This window comes from Eretmochelys imbricata, chromosome 1, assembly GCF_965152235.1.
Source record: "Eretmochelys imbricata isolate rEreImb1 chromosome 1, rEreImb1.hap1, whole genome shotgun sequence".
In the NCBI taxonomy this organism is placed as follows: Eukaryota; Metazoa; Chordata; order Testudines; family Cheloniidae; genus Eretmochelys; species Eretmochelys imbricata.
This window is the reverse complement of record NC_135572.1, coordinates 6,288,801-6,316,346: the sequence shown is the minus strand read 5'-3', so window position 1 is coordinate 6,316,346 and position 27,546 is coordinate 6,288,801. Positions and strand designations below refer to the sequence as shown.

At 46.3% G+C, this 27,546-nt stretch overlaps 1 protein-coding gene across 1 annotated transcript; it reads right to left on the bottom strand.

The window, feature by feature from the left end:
• Positions 1-15,798: 15,798 nt before the first annotated feature.
• On the bottom strand, positions 15,799-16,764 carry LOC144259680 (olfactory receptor 51G2-like). The gene has a single exon (XM_077807986.1). It carries the CDS (start codon positions 16,762-16,764, stop codon positions 15,799-15,801), a length of 966 nt encoding a protein of 321 aa, XP_077664112.1.
• Between the last annotated feature and the right edge of the window lie 10,782 nt (positions 16,765-27,546).

The following is a 27,546-nucleotide window of genomic DNA, read 5'->3' as shown; positions in this document are numbered from 1 at the left end:
TTGCAAAACCGCCTAGCCCTGGATTATCTCCTTGCAAATCAGGGCGGGGTTTGTGCTCTGGTCAATTCAAGCTGTTGTGTATTTGTAAATCAGCACCATAGGATGGAAACTGACATCCACATCCTCAAGCAAGAGGCAGCCCTATTCCACCACATCAGCCTCGACACTACCAGCGCCGGATTCCAGGAGGTCTGGGACTGGCTCACCTCATGGCTACCGGATGTGGGGACTTGGGGACGGCGTATTTTCTATTTACTTTTTTTGACTGTTATTGTTTTTGCGTTATTTTTTGTATGCCTACAATGCTGCAGTATGTGCTGTCGGCAGTTGCTAACCCTGCAGCGCGGTTACTCAGCCCTGATATAGCTTACTGACGTACAAAAAGAAAGGGAGGACTGTTAAGGAAAAGTTAGCACATGTGACTCCATTTTGGTTTGGAGCCCACCATTGTTTAAATGCCAGCACATCATACACCAGGAGGAGTGATCCTTAGATACTGAATCCCTGTGAAAATCCTCCTTCTTGTCTCCAGCCTGCCTTGACTCCCAGTATCTGGTTTTTGTCAGTCTCTAACTCCCTGTCTCTTGGCCTTGATGTGAGGCCTCCCATCCTGATAATAAAAGTTACTGATGCATGGCTTTAGGACCATGCTGTGTAATTAACATACTGGTATAGCACGAGGAATGCACCAAGCAGGGATAGGTGGTAGATAAGACAAGGGTTTGTTTATTGGCTAAGGTTTCCAATGCAAGAGGGCAACATGTTTTGCTAAAAGGTATATAACATTTGTATAATCTGCATTCAGGGTCCCCTCCTGGCTAGCAGGGGGGCACCACGCTCGAGCGTAATAAACTTAGTGTCTTTTGGGAACTCTGCAGTTGTGGACTTTGTTTCTGTGCCTCAGCCTAGATTCGAACTGTGTGTGACCTATCAGGTATAATTCGCAGCACTGGTGTGCGTGTCCTACCAGGTGTAATTCGTAGCACTTGTGTGCGTGTCCTACCAGGTGTAATTCGTAGCACTTGTGTGTGTGTCCTACAAGGTGTAATTCGTAACAACAGGGACATCACAGACAGCTGTCTCTGGGACATAAGGAAAGATCGCAGGCTGTTCCTCACATGTCCCAGGCTTCCTGCCCAGGCACTGACTGCTCTGTTTTGATACTGCATGAAAGGCACCTTCTCTGAAAGTGGCCACACACGCTCAGGGTCTAGGTGGCAGGACCCTTCTCCCCAGCATCGGCCCTTTCATCAGCTGGCGAGATCAAGGTGGGTAACAGAATGGCTCATTACAGATAGTTGACAAGAAGACATGAGTAAGAGTAGGGAGAAATTTGTATTGGGGAAATTAAATTTAGGTTTTGTAATGACCCAACCACTCCCAGCCTCTGTTCAGGCCTACAGAAAAAGGCAACTCACCGAAATTCCACTCTGCAGAGAGACGATATCTCCATACTGCACCAGGAAGGCAGAGCCCTGAGAATCGGTGTATGAATCTCACGTCTGACACTCGCCGTGCTGAACAGCCACCTTTATGATTCCCCTGAACAGTCCCTGAGGACTTTCAGGTTGGCCAGGACTCCCAGACAATTCCCTCAGCTCCGTGAGCAGCAGGAGGAGCAGAAAATAGAGAGAACTTCAGCTGGAGAGCCACCCCCAGGAGTAAAGAAATGATTCTCTGATCCCAGGGGCTCAGATTGTCAGGACAAACTGAGTCTTCCAAATTGTTCAGCCTGCTGACAGATGTTTGGCTGTGTACCTTCGTTCCTTCTGCCTGCTGTACTGACTATGGCCAGATAGCCCATGCAGCAGGCTCCAGTTGAACTGCCCAATAAATTCTCAGAGTCGGTTGTCAGTGAAGGAACTTGGTCACTTTTATTGCGAACGAGGCACTATGCTAATGCCCCAGATCAGTGGTTACGGGTAAACGAACACATGTATGCCAAAACAATGGACTGACTACATGAATGGCGGGACTTTCTATTCCCTCCTCATTCAGAAAAAGTCATTGCCTCTGAGATACATCTTTATACACAGATGCAAACAAGTTAAGTATTACTCCTGATGTATCAGGGTGCCACCCTCTAATGTATTGAGGTACCACCAATGGACGTTTCCAGGTGCCATCCATTACCTTGTACACATTGGTTTCTCAAATATCTCTACCCATTATGCCGTTATCCTGACCTTATCCTTCAGGTGGGTCAGCGTCTTCCTGTTATCTTTGGAGAATGGGTTTGGCATCCAGGTGTTCTGGTACCAGCTTTCTGGAAACTGTTTGCATCTTTATCCTTGTGCCGAGCACTACTTAGGAATGTGTGTTTCTGCAATATCAGTCCTGTTTCTGCCACATTCTGTAAGCTGGGCCTGTCCCTTGCTCACAACTTAACTTTGCTTTATAGCTGCAAAGTTTCGACTCCTTTAACCCAGGTCTCAGGCCTCACACCAGGCCTCGACTACAAGGGATTATGTTTCAGGCCCTCTTCCTCCTACACAGCCTAGCAACTGATGATGGCCTTCTTTTCTGTGTGTAATATACTGCCATCTGCACGATGTGTGGGAAATGATTCCATAAGCTATGGGACCAAGAAGCATTTTCAATGGATCGTAGCAGCATAGCGCTGCATACCACCCATACAGTAGCAATATTTAGTCGATTAGCTGTGAGAAGTAACTGCCCCCTGTGGAGGCCAAATGACGTGATCCGAAATTAATACAGGCCAAAGGGCACGGAAAAAGATTTCTTCTCCCAGGATACTGCCATCCACAGTATTTGTCAGTGTCTCGCTGTGAGGTCTAAAGTGGGTATATGTCTGGCAACTCCCAATTTGTTCTCGTAATTCATCTTCTCTTTTGATTGGCTAAGCATCAAATTTCAATAGTGTGTACATCTTTCAGAAATTGGTGTAGGAACAGGTTGTGCTATCCTGTGTCAGAACTAGTCCCATGGGGACTTCTCCACTCACTGTGTGATTCCTTCACCACTCCCAAAGCCAAAATCACCTGGCGTTCATCTCACACGGTATCCCACATTGTATAAGGGAACAGCCATGGAATTTCCCCAATCTTTGCCCTGCAGCCATTTCAGTATGGTGGTATTTTAGGTAGGTGTGCCCTGCCAGGGTGAGAACACAGAGGAAAGGAATCAAACAACTTCTCCATCTGGATCGTTTGTTTGGGCTGCCCTGGTGAGTCATAGCAGCGATTAGCCATAGGCAGTCTGCAGGGTTTTCAGGAAGGCTCATCAGATGGGGGATAAGGCCAGGTCATTACCCTGAATAGGTCCTTCACAATCCGTTGTCAAGACTGGAAGCATTTTGCCTCGTGGGCGTCACCCAGGTGTAACTACATTTGAAATACAGATACACAGTCAATATTCATAACTCCACATACATAAATGATACATGCACACAAAGAGGATAAACCTTTTCAGCAAATCATAACTTCTCCAATGACACCTGACAAGACATATCTCGTACAAAATGTATGATAATTATGTCAGAATTATATCAGAATCATTCAACTATGAAGAATATGGGGCACAGTGTCACAACGAGGTCATGAGGAGAATCCCCTCCGTGGCTTTTAAATGATTCAAATGATAGCAGTAAAGCACATTAGAAAACAGAATCTCAACTACAGATAGAAAATGATGGGGTCTAAATTAGCTGTTACCAATCAAGAAAGAGATCTTGCGGACATGGTAGAGAGTTGTCTGAAAACATCTGCTCCATGTGCCACAATAATCCAAAAAGTTCACAGAATGTTGTGAACCACTAGGAAAGTGATTGATAAGAAGACAGAAAATATAATAATGCCACTCTATAATATAATATTATAATATATAATGCCATTCTGTAATATAGTGTAAAATGCCACACAACAGACAGTCAACCTGCGGAACGCCTTCCAGAGGATGGTGTGAAGGCCAAGACCATAATAGAGTTCAAAGAAGAACTAGATAAATTCATGAAGGATAGGTCCATCAATGGCTATTAGCCAGGATGGGCAGGGATGGTGTCCCTCGCCTGTGTTTGTCAGAAGCTGGGAATGAGTGACAGGGGATGGATCACTGGATGATTCCCTGTTCTGTTCATTCCCTCTGGGGCACCTGGCACTGGCCACTGTCGGAAGACAGGACACTGGGCTCGATGGACGTTTGGTCTGACCCAGTAGGGCCATTCTTATGTATTTATGTTCCTAACACAAGAACATAGCACACAAAACTAATATGCAGCAGGTTTAAAACAAACAAAAGGATGTATGTCCTCACACAACGCACTGTGAGCCTGTGAAACTCTTTGCCAGAGGATCTTGTGAAGGCCAAGACTATAACAGGGTTTTAAAAAGAACTTGATACGTTCCTGGAGGTTGGGTCCGTCAAGGGCTATTAGCCAGGATGGGCAGGGATGATGTCCCTAGCCTCTGTTTGCCAGAAATTGGGAATCGGTGACAGGGGATGGATCACTTGATGCTTTCCTGTTCTGTTCCTTCCCTCTGGGCCACCTGATATTGTCCACTGTCGGAAGACAGGGAACTCAGCTAAATAGGCATTTGGTTTGACTCAGTATGGCCGTTCTTATGTTCTTATAATCCTCTGAAAAAACTCAATGGGTTTAGATACTAAGATAGGGTGTCTTGTTTCGAGAGGCTGGTGTTGCGTGCAGGGCCGCATCTTGTTCTTTGCCAGTACTTTGCCACATACAACTCATGGAGGTCTCGGTGCATGGCTGGACCCGCTCCATGTTAAGCCTAGGTTGAAATAAGCTTCATCATATTTTCAGATTCTGTGTTTTGCCGGAACCTCCACTGCTGCCCTCACTTTGGCTTGTGTTGTACACTTTTCTCCCATGGTCACAAAATGATACATTTCTCAGGTAAGTTGTTTCTCCCTGTAAGCGCGCTGCTGATACTGGTTTTAAGTTTGTTTTTAAATACTTGGGGGAACCACACAACGGACATCTGAGGTGTCACAGTTGACAAAAGAGCCCTTCACGGGACGAGTGTAGATTCCTACAGCACCTGGTGTGTCAGCCCAGGCTTCTGCTGCCACCCTGTGTTGGCCAAGAATCCGGCTGTCCCCTTTATGCCCTCCTCTGGGTGTGCACGGCCCTTCTGTCTGAGTTACAGCTGCCTGGGTCTGACAGCCGGAGCTCTTACAAAAAGAACCACATAGCTTGCACCTCCCTTTACACATTCCCGTGCCTCCCATAGTTTGAGAACTGGTGCTCTAAAGGGATCGGACTGAAAGCAACTGTCCAGGAAAAGCCCGAGAAATGTCTGTTGGAACCATTGAACTCCCATGACAGCAGCGTCATCATAACACTGGGCTCTGACCGGCAAGTTTGCAATCCCCAATGTTTGTAAGAACTGCCTAATGTTGTGATAGATGGCACCAGCATCCCCTCGCTCAGAGCAATCAATGAATCCTACAAATCATCCCTTTATTCCCAGATTTTCTGTGTCTTGTTACGAATTACACCTGGTAGGACACGCACACAACTGCTGCGAATTACACCTGGTAGGACACGCACACAAGTGCTACGAATTATACCTGATAGGACACGCACACCAATGCTGCGAATTATACCTGATAGAACACGTACAGTTCAAATCTAGGCTGAGGCACAGAAATAAAGTCCACAACTGCAGAGTTCCCAAAAAACATTAATTTATTACGCTCGAGCGTGGTGCCCCCCTGCTAGCCAGGAGGGGACCCTGAATGCAGATTATACAAAGGTTATATACCTTTTAACAAAGCACGTTGCCCTCGTGCATCGGAAACCTTAGCCAATAAACAAATCCTAGTCTTATCTACCACCTATCCCTGCTTGGTGCATTCCTCATGCTATACCAGTATGTTAATTACACAGCATGGTCCTAAAGCCATGCATCAGTAACTTTTATTATCAGGATGGGAGGCCTCACATCAAGGCCAAGAGACAGGAAGTTAGAGACTAACAAAAGCCAGATACTGGGAGTCAAGGCAGGCTGGAGACAAGAAGGAGGATTTTCACAGGGATTCAGTATCTAAGGATCACTCCTCCTGGTGTATGATGTGCTGGCATTTAAACAATGGTGGGCCCCAAACCAAAATGGAGTCACATGTGCTAACATTTCCTTAATAGTCTCTCACGCAGACTGCATTTCTTCTGGTTTACAACTGTAGGCTTCATCCACAAGAACTGTGCAGAACCCATTCTCCTGGACTTTCTGAATGATTGCGCTTTTCACAATGTCAGCAGCAGCAACTTGGAAGAGCTCTTTCTGAGTTGAGTGGCTTCTGAGATGGAAAGTGTTAGGGGGCTTATTCCTTCACCCGCTTCCTTCCCTGGTCCTTCTCGCATGAACAGAGAGCAAAATCCAAAGGTGCAAACAATTCGATGTTTATTGGTGTGAACTTCCAGCAAGCATGATTCCAGTTTCCTTCCTTAGTGTCCTTCTTCCCAGCTCTGACACCACAGAGCCTTACACCTGTGTCCTTGTTCCCATTCCTGCCCTTAGCCAAACATGATTCCAATTTCCTTACCCACAGTCTCTGTTCCCATTTTCCCCACACACAGACACCCACACACCCCACCCACTCACTTCCTGATTGACTGCAGACTATACAGTAAAACTTGAGTTCTGCTTTGCTATACCATAACCAATCACTTTCTGGAAATTTAACTAACCAATCCTAACATATTGTAACATGATTATGTAACCAATTATATCCCACCACCTTCATTAGTTTACACCCAGCAAAATTAATTATACAGCAGACAGGAACAATCACAGAACCAGACAGAGATTATACAGACAAACAATAGCAAAGTGGGAACTATAATGACAAGACAATACAGAAGTGAGGATTTCACATCCCAGCTATTGATAAGTGAGTTCTTGCCAGACAGGATGCTATCAAACTAAGTTTCCTTTTACATTTTCTAGGCACTTCCCTTTCTCTGGAGGCGATAGGCATCATCCGGACAGGATTGTATCCTAACAGCCCAATAGCATCTTCTTTCAATGTGACTAGGCTGCAATGTGAGGATGTGACTGGTCGCTTCCCAGTTTATGGCTGCCTCTGCTGCTTAGCCAAAGGCCTTAGCCTAAGAACAGGGCCTCAGACTGTCACAGTAAGAGAAGGCCCTTACACCAGCAGAAAGTGATTTTGATTCTTTCTTTTATAGGTCTAGAACTAGCCAAGTGATAAGAATACATCTAAATTCTTAAAGTACAGGCCTTTGCAGACAGGCCCGAATATCTATATCCTAACAGAAAGGACACTTTGTTTTCTTTGTGAGTGCTTCATCACACTGTGAAAACAAATTGCATAGTTCCAGAAAGTTTCCACAGTTTGCTGATTCTTCTCTCTCCTCCTGCCCCCCTCAGTGGAATTCCTTGGTTAGACAGGGAAAGAAATATATCGGTGGTTTTTGCAGCATACTCTCTGCTTTCATGTAACACCATCTTGTGAGAATGTGACAACTGTGCCACTCGAGAGCCCACGTCTTTTGACTGTTTGAAAAAATACCATCTATCCGATCACTGCTTGTGTATGGCAGATTGTCTATTCTTCCAGCCTCTTATTCCACTTTCAGTGAACGCAGGGGTCTCTCAACTGGAAAACTGGAAAACTGTCTGCAAGGAAAGCAGAAAACTGCAGCTGCCTTCTCACTGTACTCTAAAAATGTTTTCTCATATTCCAGTTTAAATGAGAAAGACTGAAACACATCTTTCTTAACCTAGTGTCCGTAGTTCACTTCCTCTCCTACTTTGGACTTTCCGCCACTTGATAGTCTCTGGCATTTGCATGCCTCTGCTCTTTATTTGATGTCTTGCTCCTATTACTTGGCCCAGCTGTGGGTCTCTTGCTGGTGTTTTTTACTGGCCAGCGGTGCGGGCCTCGGTGGAGCAGGTGTTGGGGGTAGATGAGAGGAGAGGAGGCACTCGGCGAGCAGCAGGCGGGGGAGCCATGGAGGAGGGGTCGTGGAGGACAGGAGGGAGTCAGCGAGTGGTAGTTGGCAGTCAGTGGAGGAGCGGGGTGGAGGAGAGGAGGGACTCAGTCCGTGGTGGGTGGGAGAGTCAAGGGGAATGGGGTGGTGTCATAAATATAAAGGGAAGGGTAAACCCTTTAAAATCCCTCCTGGCCAGAGGAAAAATCCTCTCACCTGTAAAGGGTTAAGAAGCTAAAGGTAACCTCGCTGGCACCTGACCAAAATGACCAATGAGGAGACAAGATACTTTCAAAAGCTGAGAGGAGGGAGAAAAACAAAGGGTCTGTGTCTGTCTGCATGCTGCTTCAGAACAGGAATCGAGTCTTAGAACTTTTAGTAAGTAATCTAGCTTGGTATGTGTTAGATTATGATTTCTTTAAATGGCTGAGAAAAGAGCTGTGTTGAATAGAATGACTATTCCTGTCTGTGTACCTTTTTTGTAACTTAAGGTTTTGCCTAGAGGGATTCTCTATGTTTTCATAGAATCATTGAATCATAGAATATCAGGGTTGGAAGGGACCCCTGAAGGACATCTAGTCCAACCCCCTGCTCAAAGCAGGACCAATTCCCAGTTAAATCATCCCAGCCAGGGCTTTGTCAAGCCTGACCTAAAAAACCTCTAAGGAAGGAGATTCTACCACCTCCCTAGGTAACGCATTCCAGTGTTTCACCACCCTCTTAGTGAAAAAGTTTTTCCTAATATCCAATCTAAACCTCCCCCACTGCAACTTGAGACCATTACTCCTCGTTCTGTCATCTGCTACCATTGAGAACAGTCTAGAGCCATCCTCTTTGGAACCCCCTTTCAGGTAGTTGAAAGCAGCTATCAAATCCCCCCTCATTCTTCTCTTCTGCAGGCTAAACAATCCCAGCTCCCTCAGCCTCTCCTCATAAGTCATGTGTTCTAGACCCCTAAACATTTTTGTTGCCCTTCGCTGGACTCTCTCCAATTTATCCACATCCTTTTTGTAGTGTGGGGCCCAAAACTGGACACAGTACTCCAGATGAGGCCTCACCAATGTCGAATAGAGAAGAACAATCACGTCCCTCCATCTGCTCACTATGCCCCTACTTATACATCCCAAAATGCCATTGGCCTTCTTGGCAACAAGGGCACACTGCTGACTCATATCCAGCTTCTCGTCCACTGTCACCCCTCGGTCCTTTTCCGCAGAACTGCTGCCTAGCCATTCGGTCCCTAGTCTGTAGCGATGCATTGGATTCTTCCATCCTAAGTGCAGGACCCTGCACTTATCCTTATTGAACCTCGTCAGATTTCTTTTGGCCCAATCCTCCAATTTGTCTAGGTCCTTCTGTATCCTATCCCTCCCCTCCAGCGTATCTACCACTCCTCCCAGTTTAGTATCATCCGCAAATTTGCTGACAGTGCAATCCACACCATCCTCCAGATCATTTATGAAGATATTGAACAAAACCAGCCCCAGGACCGACCCTTGGGGCACTCCACTTGATACCGGCTGCCAACTAGACATGGAGCCATTGATTACTACCCGTTGAGCCCGACAATCTACCCAGCTTTGTACCCACCTTATAGTGCATTCATCAAGCCCATACTTCCTTAACTTGCTGACAAGAATACTGTGGGAGACCGTGTCAAAAGCTTTGCTAAAGAAACAATACATCCACTGCTTTCCCTTCATCCACAGAACCAGTAATCTCATCATAAAAGGCGATTAGATTAGTCAGGCATGACCTTCCCTTTGTGACTCCATGCTGGCTGTTCCTGATCACTTTCCTCTCATGCAAGTGCTTCAGGATTGATTCTTTGAGGATCTGCTCCATGATTTTTCCAGGGACTGAGGTGAGGCTGACTGGCCTGTAGTTCCCTGGATCCTCCTTCTTCCCTTTTTTAAAGATTGGCACTACATTAGCCTTTTTCCAGTCATCTGGGACTTCCCCCGTTCGCCACGAGTTTTCAAAGATAATGGCCAATGGCTCTGCAATCACAGCCGCCAATTCCTTTAGCACTCTCGGATGCAACTCGTCTGGCCCCATGGACTTGTGCACGCCCAGATTTTCTAAATAGTCCCTAACCACCTCTTTCTCCACAGAGGGCTGGCCATCTCTTCCCCATTTTGTGATGCCCAGCGCAGCAGTCTGGGAGCTGACCTTGTTAGTGAAAACAGAGGCAAAAAAAGCATTGAGTACATTAGCTTTTTCCACATCCTCTGTCACTAGGTTGTCTCCCTCATTCAGTAAGGGGCCCACACTTTCCTTGGCTTTCTTCTTGTTGCCAACATACCTGAAGAAACCCTTCTTGTTACTCTTGACATCTCTTGCTAGCTGCAGCTCCAGGTGCGATTTGGCCCTCCTGATATCATTCCTACATGCCCGAGCAATATTTTTATACTCTTCCCTGGTCATATGTCCAACCTTCCTCTTCTTGTAAGCTTCTTTTTTATGTTTAAGATCCGCTAGGATTTCACCATTAAGCCAAGCTGGTCGCCTGCCATATTTACTATTCTTTCGACTCATCGGGATGGTTTGTCCCTGTAACCTCAACAGGGATTCCTTGAAATACAGCCAGCTCTCCTGGACTCCTTTCCCCTTCAAGTTAGTCCCCCAGGGGATCCTGGCCATCCGTTCCCTGAGGGAGTCGAAGTCTGCTTTCCTGAAGTCCAGGGTCCGTATCCTGCTGCTTACCTTTCTTCCCTGCATCAGGATCCTGAACTCAACCAACTCATGGTCACTGCCTCCCAGATTCCCATCCACTTTTGCTTCCCCCACTAATTCTACCCGGTTTGTGAGCAGCAGGTCAAGAAAAGCGCCCCCCCTAGTTGGCTCCTCTAGCACTTGCGCCAGGAAATTGTCCCCTAGGCTTTCCAAAAACTTCCTGGATTGTCTATGCATCGCTGTATTGCTCTCCCCGCAGATATCAGGAAAATTAAAGTCACCCATGAGAATCAGGGCATGCGATCTAGTAGCTTCAGTGAGCTGCCGGAAGAAAGCCCCATCTACCTCATCCCCCTGGTCCGGTGGTCTATAGCAGACTCCCACCACTACATCACTCTTGTTGCACACACTTCTAAACTTAATCCAGAGACACTCAGGTTTTTCTACAGTTTCGTACCGGAGCTCTGAGCAGTCATACTGCTCCCTTACATACAGGGATGTATGTAAATCTAATTACCCTGTAAGGTATCTACCATCCTGATTTTACAGGGGTGATTAAAAGTCTTCTTGTAAGGAAACTGAATGCTTTTTCATTGTTCTAAGATCCAAGGGTTTGGGTGTGTGGTCACCTATGCAAATTGATGAGGATTTTTACCAAACCTTCCCCAGGAAGTGAGGTGCAAGGATTGGGAGGATTTTGGGGGGAAAGACATGTCCAAACTACGTTTCCCAGTAAACCCAGTTAAAGTTTGGTGGTGGCAGTGGAAATCCAAGGGCAAAGGGTAAAATGAATTTGTACCTTAGGGAAATTTTAACCTAAGCTGGTAAAAGTAAGCTTAGGAGGTTTTCATGCAGGCCCCACATCTGTACCCTAGAGTTCAGAGTGGGGAAGGAACCTTGACAGGTGGAGGACAGGATGGACGCAGCAAGCGGCAAGAGTAGGTCCGTGGAGGAGGAGAGTCAGTGAGTGGTGGGTGCGGGGCCACAAGGGTTGGAGGAGGGGAGAGACTCAGTGGGTGGCAGGGCCTCTCGGAGGAGAATGGGAGGCACTCAGTGAGAAGCGGCAGGTGGCAGGGGCCTCAGTGGTGGGTGGAACAAGGACAGAAAGAGGTGGAGCATGGACAGGGCCAGGGGAGGAAAGCAGAAGTGTCCTTGGGGCAGAGCACAGGTGGGGTCACCATGGCCCAGGTGTCCGCACTCTCAAAGGCGGCAGGTCAAGCGCTGCATGGCTGGGGAGGTTTAGCCTCCACTGGCCTATTCTACCCACCAGCTATGAAAGGTGGTCCTCCATGGGCCACTTCCTACCACCGCCCTGCGAATGTCCCAAGGTCTCCATCTGGGGTACGGCAGCATGAAGGGTGTCTGCTCACCCCAAGGCACTTTCTGGTGGTTGCGTGTAGCAGGACCATTCTCCTACTCTCTTGGGATGCCACTGTCTCTTTCTGTGGTATGGCCGAACCACCCGGGGACAGCTCATACCAAGGGCTCTCCCCTGCTGGGATAGTCCAAACAACAAATAAAGGGGATCAATCAATTCCAGCTTTCATATGAGAGATGAATGATTTCCTTTCAGGCTGTCCCTGCAGCGCTTCCCTTCCCTCAGGGAGGGACCTTTGAGCAGTTGTTCATGGGGAGATTCTGCCTTTCCTCAGATCATCTCCCCTTGAGCTGCCGGTAGCAGGTCTGCTCTGCTCCCTGGTCTGCCACAAAATGAGCTGCTCCCCTGACTTTCTGCCTTTATCAAGCACTTCTTCTCGGATTTGATTTGTCTGCCCCATTTTCCAGATAATTCACTTACTGAATGTTTGGCTTCTTTCAACTCATTTTGAAGTGTAGCTACACCTTCTGTGGCTTTGGGAAATAATCCTGCTGCTTCGTACCGATCTGAGTGTTTGGATTGTCGCAGTTTTGAAACAGCATTTACCATTTCCAGAATCTTTCTTTGGAGCACAATGAAAAACACAAAACTAAAATTTTCCACTAATTTCTTTAATGCTGAAGGTTTGAAAATTCAAAGGCATTTTTGCTCAGAAGAATGATTTCCGTGGGTGCCTTCATTGTGTGTAAACACTGATTGTGAGAGGAAGGAGTGATTCATACTGGTTGTTGATCAATTGTGTAGTCAATTGCTTGACCAAGTTTTTATTTCTTAGGAAATATTTTTCAAATGGCCAAATAAACAACATCCGGTTTACTGCTCTAACCTCATAAGAAAATAGTGCAGAAAAAGGGATTATTCTGATTCCAGTGTCTGGGAAGCCATCTTGTGCAGTGGTGTTACATTCACCTTACGCAGAAAGTGTGCTTCCCAAAGTTACACCTTTCAACTTTCAACATTTATGTGAAGATTTCACAAGGTACACATCTCTTTACACGTCACTAAAAGCTAACCCATCAGTTTGCCCCAGTTCTCTAATGTAAGGGGGCAATGGTCCTGCTATTGTGGGGAAATTTCCTGGTTTCTGCACTACCCTGGTGGAATTGGCTAGGCAAAGAGTCTGAATCCTCACTTCCATTCCCTTTACCCAGAGTCCTGCCTGACCTCAAGGACTCGCCTTCCACTCTCCTGTGTGGCAGAGTCCATGTAATGTTGACACAGCTAGGCCCAGGATTCCTGGAAGGCTGAACCCCCAGTCTCATCGGGGGGGCTAGGGTGTCCACATTCTGGGTACTCTCTTCGCACTAGACCCATCTCTATCCCACTGATCACTACATTAAGTTCAAACCAAGTATAATTTATTAAACAGAAGCTGTAAAAAAAGGAAAAAATGGGAAGTGTTCGAGGAAACAAGGAACCCCGCTCTGGGCATGGGAAACACCACCAACAGCCATCTCTGGGTTGTAAGAAATGTTCCCTCAGGCTCCAGATGGAAGGACCTTTCTCCACAGCATCTGTCCTCCCACAAGATTCACATCCCACTTTCTGAGTCCGGCCTTCAAAGCCCTCTTCTCTAGTGATGTCTCCCTCTCTTGGGCCGTTTGCAGATGTCCCCACCTTGCTCTCCCAGGTGCTCATTGTGCTTGGCTGCTGGGTTACTTGTGACATGGCCGGCAACCACTATCTTTGTCTGGCCCCACAGATCATCTGTCTTTCTTTCTCTCCCCACGAGATACTCTCCTTGTGATCAGAAGAAGTGCTTGAGTTGGAGCCCTCTCTGTTGAAAAGTTGAAGGGTTTCCAATTCGACTTTGGAACAAAAATGCCCCCTCGCTTGAAAAGGAGTTGGAACAGGGATGGGTACCTGGCCCACTGCCTCCAGAACTTGGACATAGGTGTAGTTCCTAGACAGGCCCCCAAACTGTAAAAGACACGGGCACTAATCAGCACTCTCAGGAGAGGGAGAGAGAGAGCAAGAGAGGGCCTTTGAATCTTTGAAGATGAGTATAGCAGACTGTGCAGAACAGATGAAGAGAAGGCTTCAGGGTATGCAGATTTCATTAATGAAGGGCATATTAAGGAAGGATTTCAACAAATAAGTAAATATTAATCACAATTATTTAATATGAAGAGCAAGTAAGCATGCTGAAAATTTATATTTTATTATGGTGGCATCAATATTGAAGCCACAGTTAAAGTTGAGTCAAGTTTTGCTCTTAGAGCATGGATTCAACTTCTGTATCTATGAAATGTGGTGTAGCCTTCGCCAACACGGCAACACTTACTCTCTGAGTGCAGAATGAGTTTTCAGAGAATTTACAAGTCAACCTGCTAAGTAGTTTAGGAATGCATGTACGTAGTCTTCCTCCCTTAAAACTCCTTCTTCCTTATACGTATTCCACTGAACACCCTAATTCCCTGGACAAAACAGAAAACTTTATACAAGGAGGAGAAGCTTTAAGGGTACAGGACTGCAGTTTTGCTAACTGGGATTTTGGGGGGAGAACAATACAAGCTTTCCTTTTGGGAGGCTGTGACCATGGTCGCTGGAGGGGTTATACTGAGAATGCTCAATCAGGGCAAACTGCAAGGAATAGGGCAGACAATCCCCAAAACTGTTGGCTTATTCTTTTAATTGATTCACCAAAAGAGTAACCAAACAGCTTCTATAATACCTTCCTGGTTCCCAAAAAGACAAAGTACAGTTCTCTTTAAGCAACCTAGCCTTTGACTCCCACCCACACAGCCAAATCCATCTATTAAGGGTTATATAAAATTTTATTCACCATCTGTAAAGTTCTACTACTCTCAAGACATCGGACACATTTCACATCATGTCAAATAAACACTTACAGACAATTCTTATTCACAAATCTAAGATTTATTTAAAAGGAAAAGAAAGAGAGTTATTGTGGTAAAAGATTGTTATATATACAGATATGAAACCAGTTCACAGGTCAGTTTCAAAGCAGAAATGGTGAGGCTGCCGATTTGTAGAAATCCTTCTGGAATTAATGGAAAAAGTCATAGTCCAATAGGCAGTGAATAAGCAGAGTGTTTTCAGATTCTTCCACTAGAATTGCAGGGCTAATCCACAAGTCCTCCATCTTGTTACTTCAACATCCCCCGACAATGCTTAAGCAGCTCTGAGATAGTAAGGATCAGGCCCAAAAGGCCCTTTATAGCTGAAGTTCAGCTGATTAGCCTCTTGTCCCCAAATGATCACAGCAGGCCTTCCTTGGGTGAAGAATAAGTAATGTGCATTTTTGCTTTGAAATAAATCTCTGTTTCCTAAGTCTACACTGATAACTAGCAACATTGATTAGCAAAAGGCCATTAACCATTGAAATGGTTCACAGGTAGTTTACTACAAATTTCAAAGAGGAATAAAGACAATGATATTATTACAACACAAGTTTCATCTTAACGTTAATATCCCCTTTTGACCTCTGAATTAACAGAATAGGTCATGACACCTGACTTACAGGAACTGAAATTTTTCATCTGCAAGCTAATTTGGTCACATTGTTGAACTTGTAATAAGATATAGGTAAACCCAGACAAATATAATTAGTATCCACTTTTGATTCTCTAAAAATACAGGCCTATATTTAAAGAACTCTAGTGGCTTTGCCATGAGGAATGGCCCTATTAACAATTTGAATACTTTTCTCATATGTCCTTAAGGGTTCCTTTTACTTTAGTAGGCCTGCTGGTTGTTAAATCCTCGCTGGCTGAGCATGACAGAAGCACTTGGACATCACGGGCCATATTGGCTCCGAGAGAGACAGAGTACAGAAACCAAATCAGTGCCCCCTTTGGACTCTCTTAGTGGAATAGTTTTGAAAGATCTTCATGATCCGTTTACAAATCTCTTTGGTTTTTATGCTGTATACAATAGGATTGAGCACTGGGGGGAAGAGGAGGTGGAGATAAGACAGAGGAATTTGACTCTGAGGGAGAGCCTGTTTCTTGAACCTGTGAATCATAGACAAACTGATCGGCGGGGTGTAGAAAAGCAGGCTGACGCAGATGTGGGAGACACAGGTGTTCAGAGCCTTGAGACGCTCTTTCCAGGATGTGATACTCAATAGAGTCTGAAGGATCATGATGTAAGACAAGACAATGAGCACTGAGTCTAATCCCAGAGAAGAAAGGATAACAAACAATCCATAGAAGCTGCTGGATGTAATGTCTGCGCAGGCCATCTTCATCACATCTGAATGCAAACAATATGAATAAGAGAGAGTTTGGATCTTTCTGTACGGCAACCTCTTGAGAAGAATGACAGATAGGATATTCAGACCACTAGCCCTGATTATTATCGCCAGCCCTATGTTTCCTATCCTTGCACTGGTTAAAGTCGAAGCGTATCTCAGTGGGTGGCGTATTGCAACAAAGCGGTCAAATGCCATGGCTACGAGTACAGAGGATTCCATCATGGAGAAAGTGTGAATAAAGAAAAGTTGGGTCAGACAGACATCAATGCCAATTTCTCTGGTGTTAAACAGGAAGATGCTGAGCATTGTTGGCAAGGTGGAAACAGATAAGCCAAGGTCGGTGACAGACAACAGAGAAAGGAACAAGTACATGGGCTGATGGAGATTCTGCTGTGTCTTGATCACAAACAGAATCAGACTGTTTCCTAGAATTGCAATGAGGTACATGGAACAGAAAGGGATGGAGATCCAGGGGCCATCAGCTTCCAGCCCTGGGATGCCTGCCAGGAGGAATCTTGAAGGACTGATGCTGGTTTCATTGCAGGTTGGCATGATGCACTGCGGAGGATCTGGTCAGTTTATTCAACCACATCCCCTACAATTAAAAGCAACATTACTAAAAATACGCGACACCATGAGAGAAAATATGGCCCATCCTGCCCCCGCTCTTCAGACAGGTTGGAGTCAGTACCATGATTAAAAACCCTGGTGGTACTCACACATCCCCAGATCAGTTGTAAATCACATTACGAATAATATCCCGTTCTTATATAGAGCTTTGCATTTATAAATCTCAAAGTGATTTACAAAAGATCACAAGAATCAATGGGTCTAAATCAAAGCCCATTGACACTCATAAGGAGGAGGATGTAGATCCTCATTTAACTGAGGGGGAAACTGAAGGACAAAACAGGTAAACAAATTGTTCAAGGTCACTCAGGAGATCCGTGACAGAAGTCAGGTCTCCAGGCTCTCAGCTGAGTGCCCCTTCACTAGACTAGACCACACCCTCTCCCTTAGGTGGAGCTTGGCATATGCAGACCTGTATGAACTCATTATTAAAGGAAACATAAGAAAAGCAGAGTGGACCCGAAACAAAACATTGGATCAGAAAATTCGTCCGTTCTGGTACAAGATTTCAGTCTGGATCCAGATTTCAACTTTTTAGCTTTGGTCCACGATAAAAACTAAATGGTTTAGCTATTTAAAAATCCTGAGTGGAGAACAATGATGTGTATTGTGAATGGTCCATGGGCTGAGAAGCATTCATAGAAACTACTCAGTGATGACTGATAGTAACTTGTCCAAAGCCACACGAGGAGGCTGTGAACAAACAGGGAACACAATCCAGCTCTGCTGTGTTTTAGCTGTAAATAAGGATGTCCTCGCTGTTGTACATGATGTTATTATTGGCGGGGGAGGGGACAAAAAGAAAAGGATCCTCTGAAGACTGTGAATGTGAGCTGTGTCCTATCTTCATTCTAGATGCCTCCTTTGCTCACACTGGGTGAGATCCAGCCCTGTGCAGAGAGCCAGAAATTCCTCAACCAGAAGTTTTGCCATGTGTAAAGTTTACTGTGAGAACCCCTATCCTCAGTTCTATGCATGACTCCTTGGGACATCAAGGGGCCCAACAGGCCCTTACTCAGCAAAACCCTCATTGAAATTAAATTTTGTTGGAGCAATGACAAAATGCTCCATTTTTCCACTTATGGTATCCTAGCAGACACTCCGGGGGGGCGGGGGGGGGGGTTATATGCCAAGCAAGCACCATGCCTCCAGAATCTGCAGGAAATGCAGGGAGTGCAAGTCACCCTTTCAGAGGTTACTCACACTCTCCCATTGGCTAGAAACTATGGTCAGATTATTCAGTATTTGCCAATCCAGGGTTAATTGCACCCCTTCCTGTTAAGCATCTGGTGCTAGTGACTGTCAGTCAGGTTATGGGTCAAGATAGACCACAGCTGGAATGTGGTATGGCCATGCTTAGGCTCCTTCTTACCATACACAGCCCCAGGCAAGTCAATGGTATTTACGAAAAAGTGCCACAGGGAGTTAAAAGCACAAGCTGGCTTTCACTGGGGTTTCGGTTCTTTACTCATGGAAAATTCCACGCTTCAAGGGTAATGTTTGCACCATCTGGGCCCTCAGATTGCAAGCACCACAAGAGAGGGACCTGTCTTCCGACGAGTTTGGGTCCTATATACAACAACGAATAACGATGCTGATCATAAGAATGTGCAGGTCTCATTGGTTACAGATTAAACGTTCCAAGCAGTTGAGACTGGCTGTCCCTGTCCGTGAAATAACTCAAGTGTGATCAGCGCACTTACCAAAGCCATGAAAGTAGCAGCTGGAGAGTGTTCATCCTTGACTCCTGAGGAAGCAGAGCCTGAACAGCCTGGGTAGCAGCATTCCCTCTCTCTGTCAGGCACGCAGTGCAGCAATGTTTATAGCACAGTAGGTAAAAGCTCTAGAGGACAGATAATCAATTGGGAATCACCGTTGATCACATTGTTACCCGTTTTAGCTCGACCAGCACAAATGGAAAAGACTTAAAAGGTGAACAATTTGAAGTATTTCTGCAGCGACTGGTGCAGTGTCCCGGATTTAGGGGTAACCCAATTCACAAGATGTTTCGCAACATTCAGCAATCGCCTATCTCAGAGCTGGGGTAAATGGTGTAACTGCATGAGTCAGGGGACTGGCACTGACTTGCTTTCGGTCAGGATTTGACCCTGATAGTTTTTTTCTCAAAGAGACATTAGTTCTTGTGAAAGGTGCCAGCTTGACAGATCTGGAGATACCTGTGCTTTAAGGAGCCAAAATTCCACACGTACTATTGTGGATGGACAGCACCAAGGGTGTACTGTTCGGCACATGGGCGAGTGAACTTGTAGTCTTTCCATTACCTGGATTTGAAACAATTTATTTTATTGTGCAACTTAAACAAAGCAGCCAGATCTCCCCACAGTTCCAGGGAATCTCCCACAGCCCCCAGGTATATTCTGCAACCACAACATACATCCTCCTAGGAACAGCCAAAGCCAACCCCACATCCATCCATTCTCCTCTCGTCTCCATCAAGCCCCGCTCCAACCATGAACTCATTATGCAGGCCCTTCTCCTGCCCAGTAATCCTCTCTCCCCAATCCCCTCCTCGCCCTGTCACCCGTTTCCCCACTCCAGGCCCCAGAGCCTTCATCCTGCCCTCTCAGTCCCTCCGTTCAACCCTGCAGCCCCCCATCCTCCTTTGTCTGTGTTTTCACCTACCTGCATGGTTCCATTCTGGACACCAGTTCTCCTACTCCTGGCCTCTTCCACCTCCTCCCTGTCTCGACTCCAACTGCTCCCCCCCATTGGATCTTTCCCCCAAATCCCCATGAGCAGCTCCCCTCAACTTCTCCTCAGCCCTGTTCCCCAGCCCCTCGCACGCCAGCAGCCCCACCAGATTCCCTGCCCTGAGGGCACAAGGGGGCCTGTCCCCTCTCCTGCCCCTCACACAGCAACAGCCCCACCAGATTCCCTGCCCTGAGAGGACAAGGGGTGCTGCCATTTGCCCTGCCCTGAGATAATCAATATTACTATGTATGAATATATGTCATAATATGTTAATCTATAGAGTAAGTGTACCCGAAGATGTCTCTGGGTAAGGAAATAGGAAATTGGGCATGATAGGCTGTGTCCTGACTGTGGCAGGGCCAGCACCCTATAAGAGGGCAAACAACCATGCAGGAGGGGGGCTCTCTTCCCACTCTGTGGTACTTTCTTCACACCAGACACTTCCCTGACCCACTGATCACTACATTAAGTTCAAACCAAATATAAGTTATTAAACAGCAACTGTAAGAAAAATTTGCAAAAAATGGGAAAGGTTCAAGGAAACAAGGAACATCGCTCAGTGGGCACAGGGACATCACAGACAGCTGTCTCTGGGACATAAGGAAAGATCACAGGCTGTTCCTCACATGTCCCAGGCCTCCTGCCCAGGCACTGGCTGCTCTCCTGTGATACTGCAGGAAAGCCACCTTTTCTGGCACTGGCCACACATGCTCAGGGTCTAGGTGGCAGGACCATTCTCCCCAGCATCGGCCCTTTCATCAGCTGGGGAAAGCAAGGTAGCTTAGAGAATGACCCATTACAGATAGTTGACAAAAGACATGAGTAACAGGAGGGAGAAATTTGTATTGGGAAATTAAATTTAGGTTTTGAAATGACCCAACCACTCCCAGCCTCTGTTCAGGCCTAATCGGATGGTATCCAGTTTGCAAATTAATTCCAATTCAGCAGTCTCTCGTTGGAGTCTGTTTTTGAAGTTTTGCTGCTGAAGAATTGCCACTTTTAGGTTTGTTATTGAGTCATCAGAGATATTGAAGTGTTCTCCAAGTGGTCTTTGAATGTTATGATTCCTGATGTCAGATTTATGTCCATTTATTCTCTTGTGTAGAGACTGTCCGGTTTGGCCAATGTATATGGCATCGTTATTTTTGCCGATACAGACTTTCACAGCTACCACTCTGAAACCTGACAATCCTGAAGAGTTCAAGTCAACTTGCTGCTGAATTCCTGCCCAGATGGTTCTTGACATGAACCTGGAATGCTTCCTGAGCCCTCAGGACTAACTTAAATACAGAAATAGGCAACTCACCGAAATGCCACTCTGCAGAGAGACGATATCTCCTTACTGCACCAAGAAGGCAGAGCCCTGAGAATCAGTGTATGAATCTCATGTCTGACACTTGCCATGCTGAACAGCAACTTTATGATTTTCCTGAACAGTCCCTGAAGACTGCCAGACAATTCCCAGACAATTCCCTCAGCTGTGTGAGCAGCACGAGGAGCAGAAAATAGACACTAGAGAACTTCAGCTTGAGAGACTCCCCCGGGAGTGAAGAAATGATGCTCTGATCCCAGGGGCTCAGATTGTCAGGACAAACTGAGTCTTCCAAATTGTTCAGCCTGCTGACAAATGTTTGGCTGTGTGCCTTCATTCCCCAGCCTGCTGTACTGACTATGGCCAGATAGCCCACGCAGCAGGCTCCAGTTGAACTGCCCAATAAATTCTCAGAGTCGGTTGTCAGTGAAGGAACTTGGTCAGTTTTATTGCGAACGAGGCACTATGCTAATGCCCCAGATCAGTGGTTACATGTACACTAGCACATGTATGCCAAAACATTCAGAAAGAGACATTGCCTCTGAGATAAATCTTTATGCACAGATGCAAACAAGTTAAGTATTATGCCTGATGTATCAGGGTACTAGCCTCTAATGTATTGAAATAGCACCAATTTATGTGTCCAGGTGCCATCCATTATCTTGCACATATTGGTTTCCTCAAATATCTCTATCCATTATGCCGTTATCCTGACCTTATCCTTCAGATGGGTCAGCGTCTTCCTGTTATCTTTGGAGAATGAGTTTGGCATCCACGTATTCTGGTATCAGCTTTCTGGAAACTCTTTGCATGTTTATTCTTCTGCCGAGCACAACATAGGAATGTGTGTTTCTGCAATATCAGTTCTGTTCCTGCCACATTCTGTAAGCTGGGCCTGTCCCTTGCTCACAACTTAACTTTGCTTTATAGCTGCAAAGTTTTGACTACTTTAACCCAGGTCTCATGGCCTCACACCAGGCCTCGACTCCAAGGGATTATGTTTCAGGCCCTCTTCCTCCTACACAGCCTAGCAACTGATGATGGCCTTCTTTTCTGTGTGTAATATACTGCCATCTGCACGATGTGTGGGAAATGATTCCATAAGCTATGGGACCAAAAAGCATTTTCAATGGATCGTAGCAGCATAACTCTGCATACCACCCATGCAGTAGCAATATTTCGTCAATTAGCTGTGAGGTGGAGGCCAAATGACTTGATCCGAAATTAATACATGCCAAAGGGCACGGAAAAGGATTTCTTCTCCCAGGATACTGCCATCCACAGTATTTGTCAGGATCTTGTTATGAGGTATAAAGTGGATATGTATCTGGCAACTCCCAATTGTTCTCATAATTCATCTTCTCTTTTGATTGGCTAAGCATTAAATTTCAATAGTGTGTAGGAAGAGGTTGTGCTATCGTGTGTCAGAACTAGTCCCATGGGGACTTCTCCACTCACTGTGTGATTCCTTCACCACTCCCAGGGCCAAAATCACCTGGCGTTCCTCTCACACGGTATCCCACATTGTACAAGGGAACAGCCATAGAATTTCCCCAATCTTTGCCCTGCAGCCATTTCAGTATGGTGGTATTTTAGGTAGGTGTGCCCTGCCAGGGTGAGAACACAGGGGAAAGGAATCCAACATCTTTTACATCTGGATCATTTGTTCGGGCTGCCCTGGTGAGTCATAGGAGCGATTAGCCATAGGCAGTTTGAAGGGTTTTCAGGAAGGCTCACCAGATGGGGGATAAGGCCAGGTCATTACCCTGAATAGGTCTTTCACAATCCATTGTCAAGACTGGAAGCATTTTGCCTCGTGGGCGTCACCCAGGTGTGACTACATTTGAAATACAGATACACAGTCAATATTCATAACTTCACATACAAAAATGATACATGCACACAAAGAGGATAAACCTTTTCAGCAAATCATAACTTCTCCAATGACACCTGACAAGACATATCTCGTACAAAATGTATGATTATTATGTCAGAATTATATCAGAATCATTCAACTATGAAGAATATGGGGCACAGTGTCACAACGAGGTCATGAGGAGAATCCCCTCCGTGGCTTTTCAAAGATTCACATGATAGCAGTAAAGCACATTAGAAAACAGAATCTCAACTACAGATAGAAAATGATGGGGTCTAAATTAGCTGTTACCAATCAAGAAAGAGATCTTGCGGTCATGGTAGCGAGTTGTCTGAAACCATCTGCTCCATGTGCCACAATAGTCCAAAAAGTTAACAGACTGTTGTGAACCACTAGGAAAGTGATTGATAAGAAGACAGAAAATATAATAATGCCACTCTATAATATAATATAGTATAAAATGCCACACAACAGACAGTCAGCCTGCGGAACTCTTTGCCAGAGGATCTTGTGAAGGCCAAGACTATAACAGGGTTTTAAAAAGAACTCGATACGTTCCTGGAGGTTGGGTCCATCAAGGGCTATTAGCCAGGATGGGCAGGGATGATGTCCCTAGTCTCTGTTTGCCAGATGCTGGGAATGGATGACAGGGGATGGATCACTTGATGATTCCCTGTTCTGTTCCTTCCCTTTGGGGCACCTGATAATTTCCACTATCAGAAGACAAGGAACTCAGCTAAATGGGCCTTTGGTTTGACTCAGTATGGCCGTTCTTATGTTCTTATAATCCTCTGAAAGAACTCAATGGGTTTAGATACTAAGATAGGGTGTCTTGTTTCGAGGGGCTGGTGTAGCGTGCAGGGCTGCATCTTGTTCTTTGCCAGTACTTTGCCACATACAACTCATGGAGGTCTCGGTGCATGGCTGGACCCGCTCCATGTTAAGCCTAGTTTGAAATAAGCTTCATCATATTTTCAGATTCTGTGTTTTGCCGGAACCTCCACTGCTGCCCTCACTTTGGCTTGTGTTGTTCACTTTTCTCCCATGGTCACAAAATGATCCATTTCTCAGGTAAGTTGTTTCTCCCTGTAAGCGCGCTGCTGATACTGGTTTTAAGTTTGTTTTTAAGTACTTGGGGGAACCACACAACGGACATCTGATGTGTCACAGTTGACAAGAGAGCCCTTCACAGGACTAGCTTAGATTCCTACAGCACCTGGTGTGTCAGCCCAGGCTTCCGCTGCCACCCTGTGTTGGCCAAGGCTCCGGCTGTCCCCTTTATGCCCTCCTCTGGGTGTGCACGGCCCTTCTGCCTGAGTTACAGCTGCCTGGGTCTGACAGCCGGAGCTCTTACAAAAAGAACCACATAGCTTGCGCCTCCCTTTACACATTCCCGTGCCTCCCATAGTTTGAGAACTGGTGCTCTAAAGGGATCGGACTGAAAGCAACTGTTCAGGAAAACCCCAAGAAATGTCTGTTGGAACCATTGAACTCCCATGACAGCGGCGTCATCATAACACTGGACTCTGACCTGCAAGTTTGCAGTCACCGATGTTTGTAAGTACTGCTTAAAGTTGTGATAGATGGCACCAGCATCCCCTCGCTCAGAGCAATCAATGAATCCCACAAATCGTCCCTTTATTCCCAGATTTTCTGTGTCTCTCATGCAGACTGCATTTCTTCTGGTTTAAAACGGTGGGCTTCATTCACAAGAACTGTGCAAAACCCATTCTCCTGGACTTTCTGAATGATTGCGCTTTTGGAAGAGCTCTTTCTAGTTGAGCGGCTTCTGAGATGGAAAGGACCCTTCGTTTTCTTTCTGAGTGCTTCATCACACTGTGAAAAGAACTTTTCATAGTTCCAGAAAGTTTCCATAGTTTGCTGATTCTTCTCCCTCCTCCTGCCCCCGCCGTGGAATTCCTTGGTTAGACAGGGAAAGAAATATATCGGTGGTTTTTGCAGCATACTCTCTGCTTTCATGTAACACCATCTTGTGAGAATGTGACAACTGTGCCACTCGAGAGCCCACGTCTTTTGACTGTTTGAAAAAATGCCACCTTTGTGATCACTGCTTGTGTATGGCAGATTGTCTATTTTTCCAGCCTCTTATACCACTTTCAGTGAACGCAGGTGTCTCTCAACTGGAAAACTGTCTGCAAAGAAAGCAGAAAACTGCAGCTGCCTTCTCACTGTACTCTAAAAATGTTTTGTCATATTCCAATGTAAATGAGAGAGACTGAGACACAACTTTGCTTAACATAGTGTCCGTAGTTCACTTTCTCTCCTTCTTTCGACTTTCTGCCTCTTGATAGTCTCAGGCATTTGCATTTCTCTGCTCTTTATTTGATGTCTTGCTCCTATTCCCTGGCCCAGCTGTGGGACTTTTGCTGGTGTTTTTCACTGGCCAGCGGTGGGGGCCACAGTGGAGCAGGTGTTGGGGGTAGACGAGAGGAGAGGAGGCACTTGGCGAGCAGCAGGCAGGGAAGCCATGGAGGAGGGGTCGTGGAGGACAGGAGGGAGTCAGTGAGTGGTGGTTGGTGGGCCATGGAGGTGGGCGGAGGAGGAGGGGAGGGACTCAGTCAGTGTTGAGTGGCAGAGTCAAGGGGATAGGCATGGAGGAGAGGATGGACACAGCAAGCGGCAAGAGTGGGTCCGTGGAGGAGGAGAGTCAGTGAGTGGTGGGTGTGGGGCCACAAGGTTTGGAGGAGGGGAGAGACTCAGTGGGTGACAGGGCCTCTCGGAGGAGAAGAAGAGGCACTCAGGGAGAAGTGGAAGGTGGCAGGGGCCTCAGTGGAGGGTGGAACAGGGACAGGAAGAGGTGGAGCCTGGGCAGAGCCATGGGAGAAAAGCAGAAGGGTCCTTGCGGCAGAGCACAGGTGGGGTCACCATGGCCCAGGTGTCCGCACTCTCAAAGGTGGCGGGTCAGGGGCTGCATGGTTGGGGAGGTTTAGCCTCCACTGGCCTATTCTACCCACCACCTTTGTAAGGTGGCCCTCCCTGGGCCACTTCCTACCACCGCCCTGCGAATGTCCCAAGGTCTCCATCTGGGGTACGGCAGCATGAAGGGTGTCTGCTCACCCCAAGGCACTTTCTGGTGGTTGCGTGTAGCAAGACCATTCTCCTACTCTCTTAGGAAGCAATTGCCTCTTTCTGTGGTATGGCCGAACCACCAAGGGACAGCTCAGTCCAAACAACAAATAAAGGGGATCAATCAATCCAGCTTTCATATGAGAGATGAATGATTTCCTCTCAGGCTGTCCCTGCAGCACCTCCCTTCCCACAGGGAGGGAGCTTTGGGAAGTTGTTCATGGGGAGATTCTGCTGTCCCTCAGCTCACCTCCCCTGGAGCTGCTGGGAGCAGGTCTGCTCTGCTCGCTGGTCTGCCACAAAATGAGCTGCTCCCCTGCCTTTCTCCCTTTATCAATCACTCCTTTTCGGACTTGATTTGTCTACCCCATTTTCCAGATAATTTACTGGCTAAATGTTTGGCTTCTTTGAACTCAATTGGAAATGTAGCTACACGTTCAGTGGCTTTGGGAAGTAATCCTGCTGCTTCGTATCGATCTGAGTCTTTGGATTGTCGCAGTTTTGAAACAGCATTTACCATTTCCAGAATCTTTCTTTGGAGCACAATGAAAAACACAAAACTAAAATTTTCCATTAATTTCTTTAATGCTGAAGGCTTGTAAAATTCAATGGCATTTTTGCTCAGAAGAATGATTTCCGTGAGTGCCTTCATTGTGTCTAAACAATGCATGTGAGAGGAAGGAGTGATTCATACTGGTTGTTGATAGGTGAGAAGTTTTTTGCAGGAGTGGTGCTTGAAATTCTGTGGCCTGCGTCGTGCAGGAGGTCAGACTAGATGATCATAATGGTCCCTTCTGACCTAAATATCTATGAATCTATGAATTGTGTAGTCAGTTGCTTGACCAAGATTTCATTTCTTATGAAATATTTTTCAAATGGCCAAATAAACAATGTCTGGTTTCCTACTCTAACCTCATAGGAAAATAGCGCAGAAAAAGGGATTTATCTGATTCCAGTCTCTGGGAAGTCGGCTCATGCAGTGGTGTTACATTAACCTTACGCAGAAAGTGTGCTTCCCAAAGTTATACCTTTCAACTTTCACCATTTATTTGAAGATTTCACAAGGTACACATCTCTTTACACATCACTAAAATCCAACCCATCAGTTTGTCCCAGTTCCCCAATGTAAGCAGGGGAATGGTCCTGCTATTGTGGGAAACTTTCCTGGCTTCTGCACTACCCTGGTGGAATTGGCGAGTCTGAATCCTCACTTCCACTTCCTTTACCCAGAGGTCTGCCTGACCTCAAGGACTCGCCTTCCTCTCTCCTGTGTGGCAGAGTCCGTGTAGTGGGGACACAGCTGGGCCCAGGATTCCTGGGAGGCTGAACCCCCAGTCTCATCGTGGGGGCTAGGGTGTTCCCTCGGACAGGGGCTAGGGTGTCCCCACTCCTGGGTACTCTCTTCACACCAGACCCTTCTCGAACCCACTAATCACTACATTAAGTTCAAACCAAATATAATTTATTCAACAGCAGGTGTAAAAAAAGGAAAAAATGGGAAATGTTAGAGGAAACAAGGAACCCCGCTCTGTGGGCATGGGAAACACCACCAACAGCCATCTCTGGGATGTAAGAAATTTTTCCCAATTTGTTCCTCACATGTCCCCGGCCTAATGCCCAGGCCCTGGCTGCTCCATGGTGATACTGCAGGGAAGGAGCCTGCTCTGGCGGTGGGCACACTCCCTCAGGCTCTAGGTGGCAGGACCTTTCTTGCCAG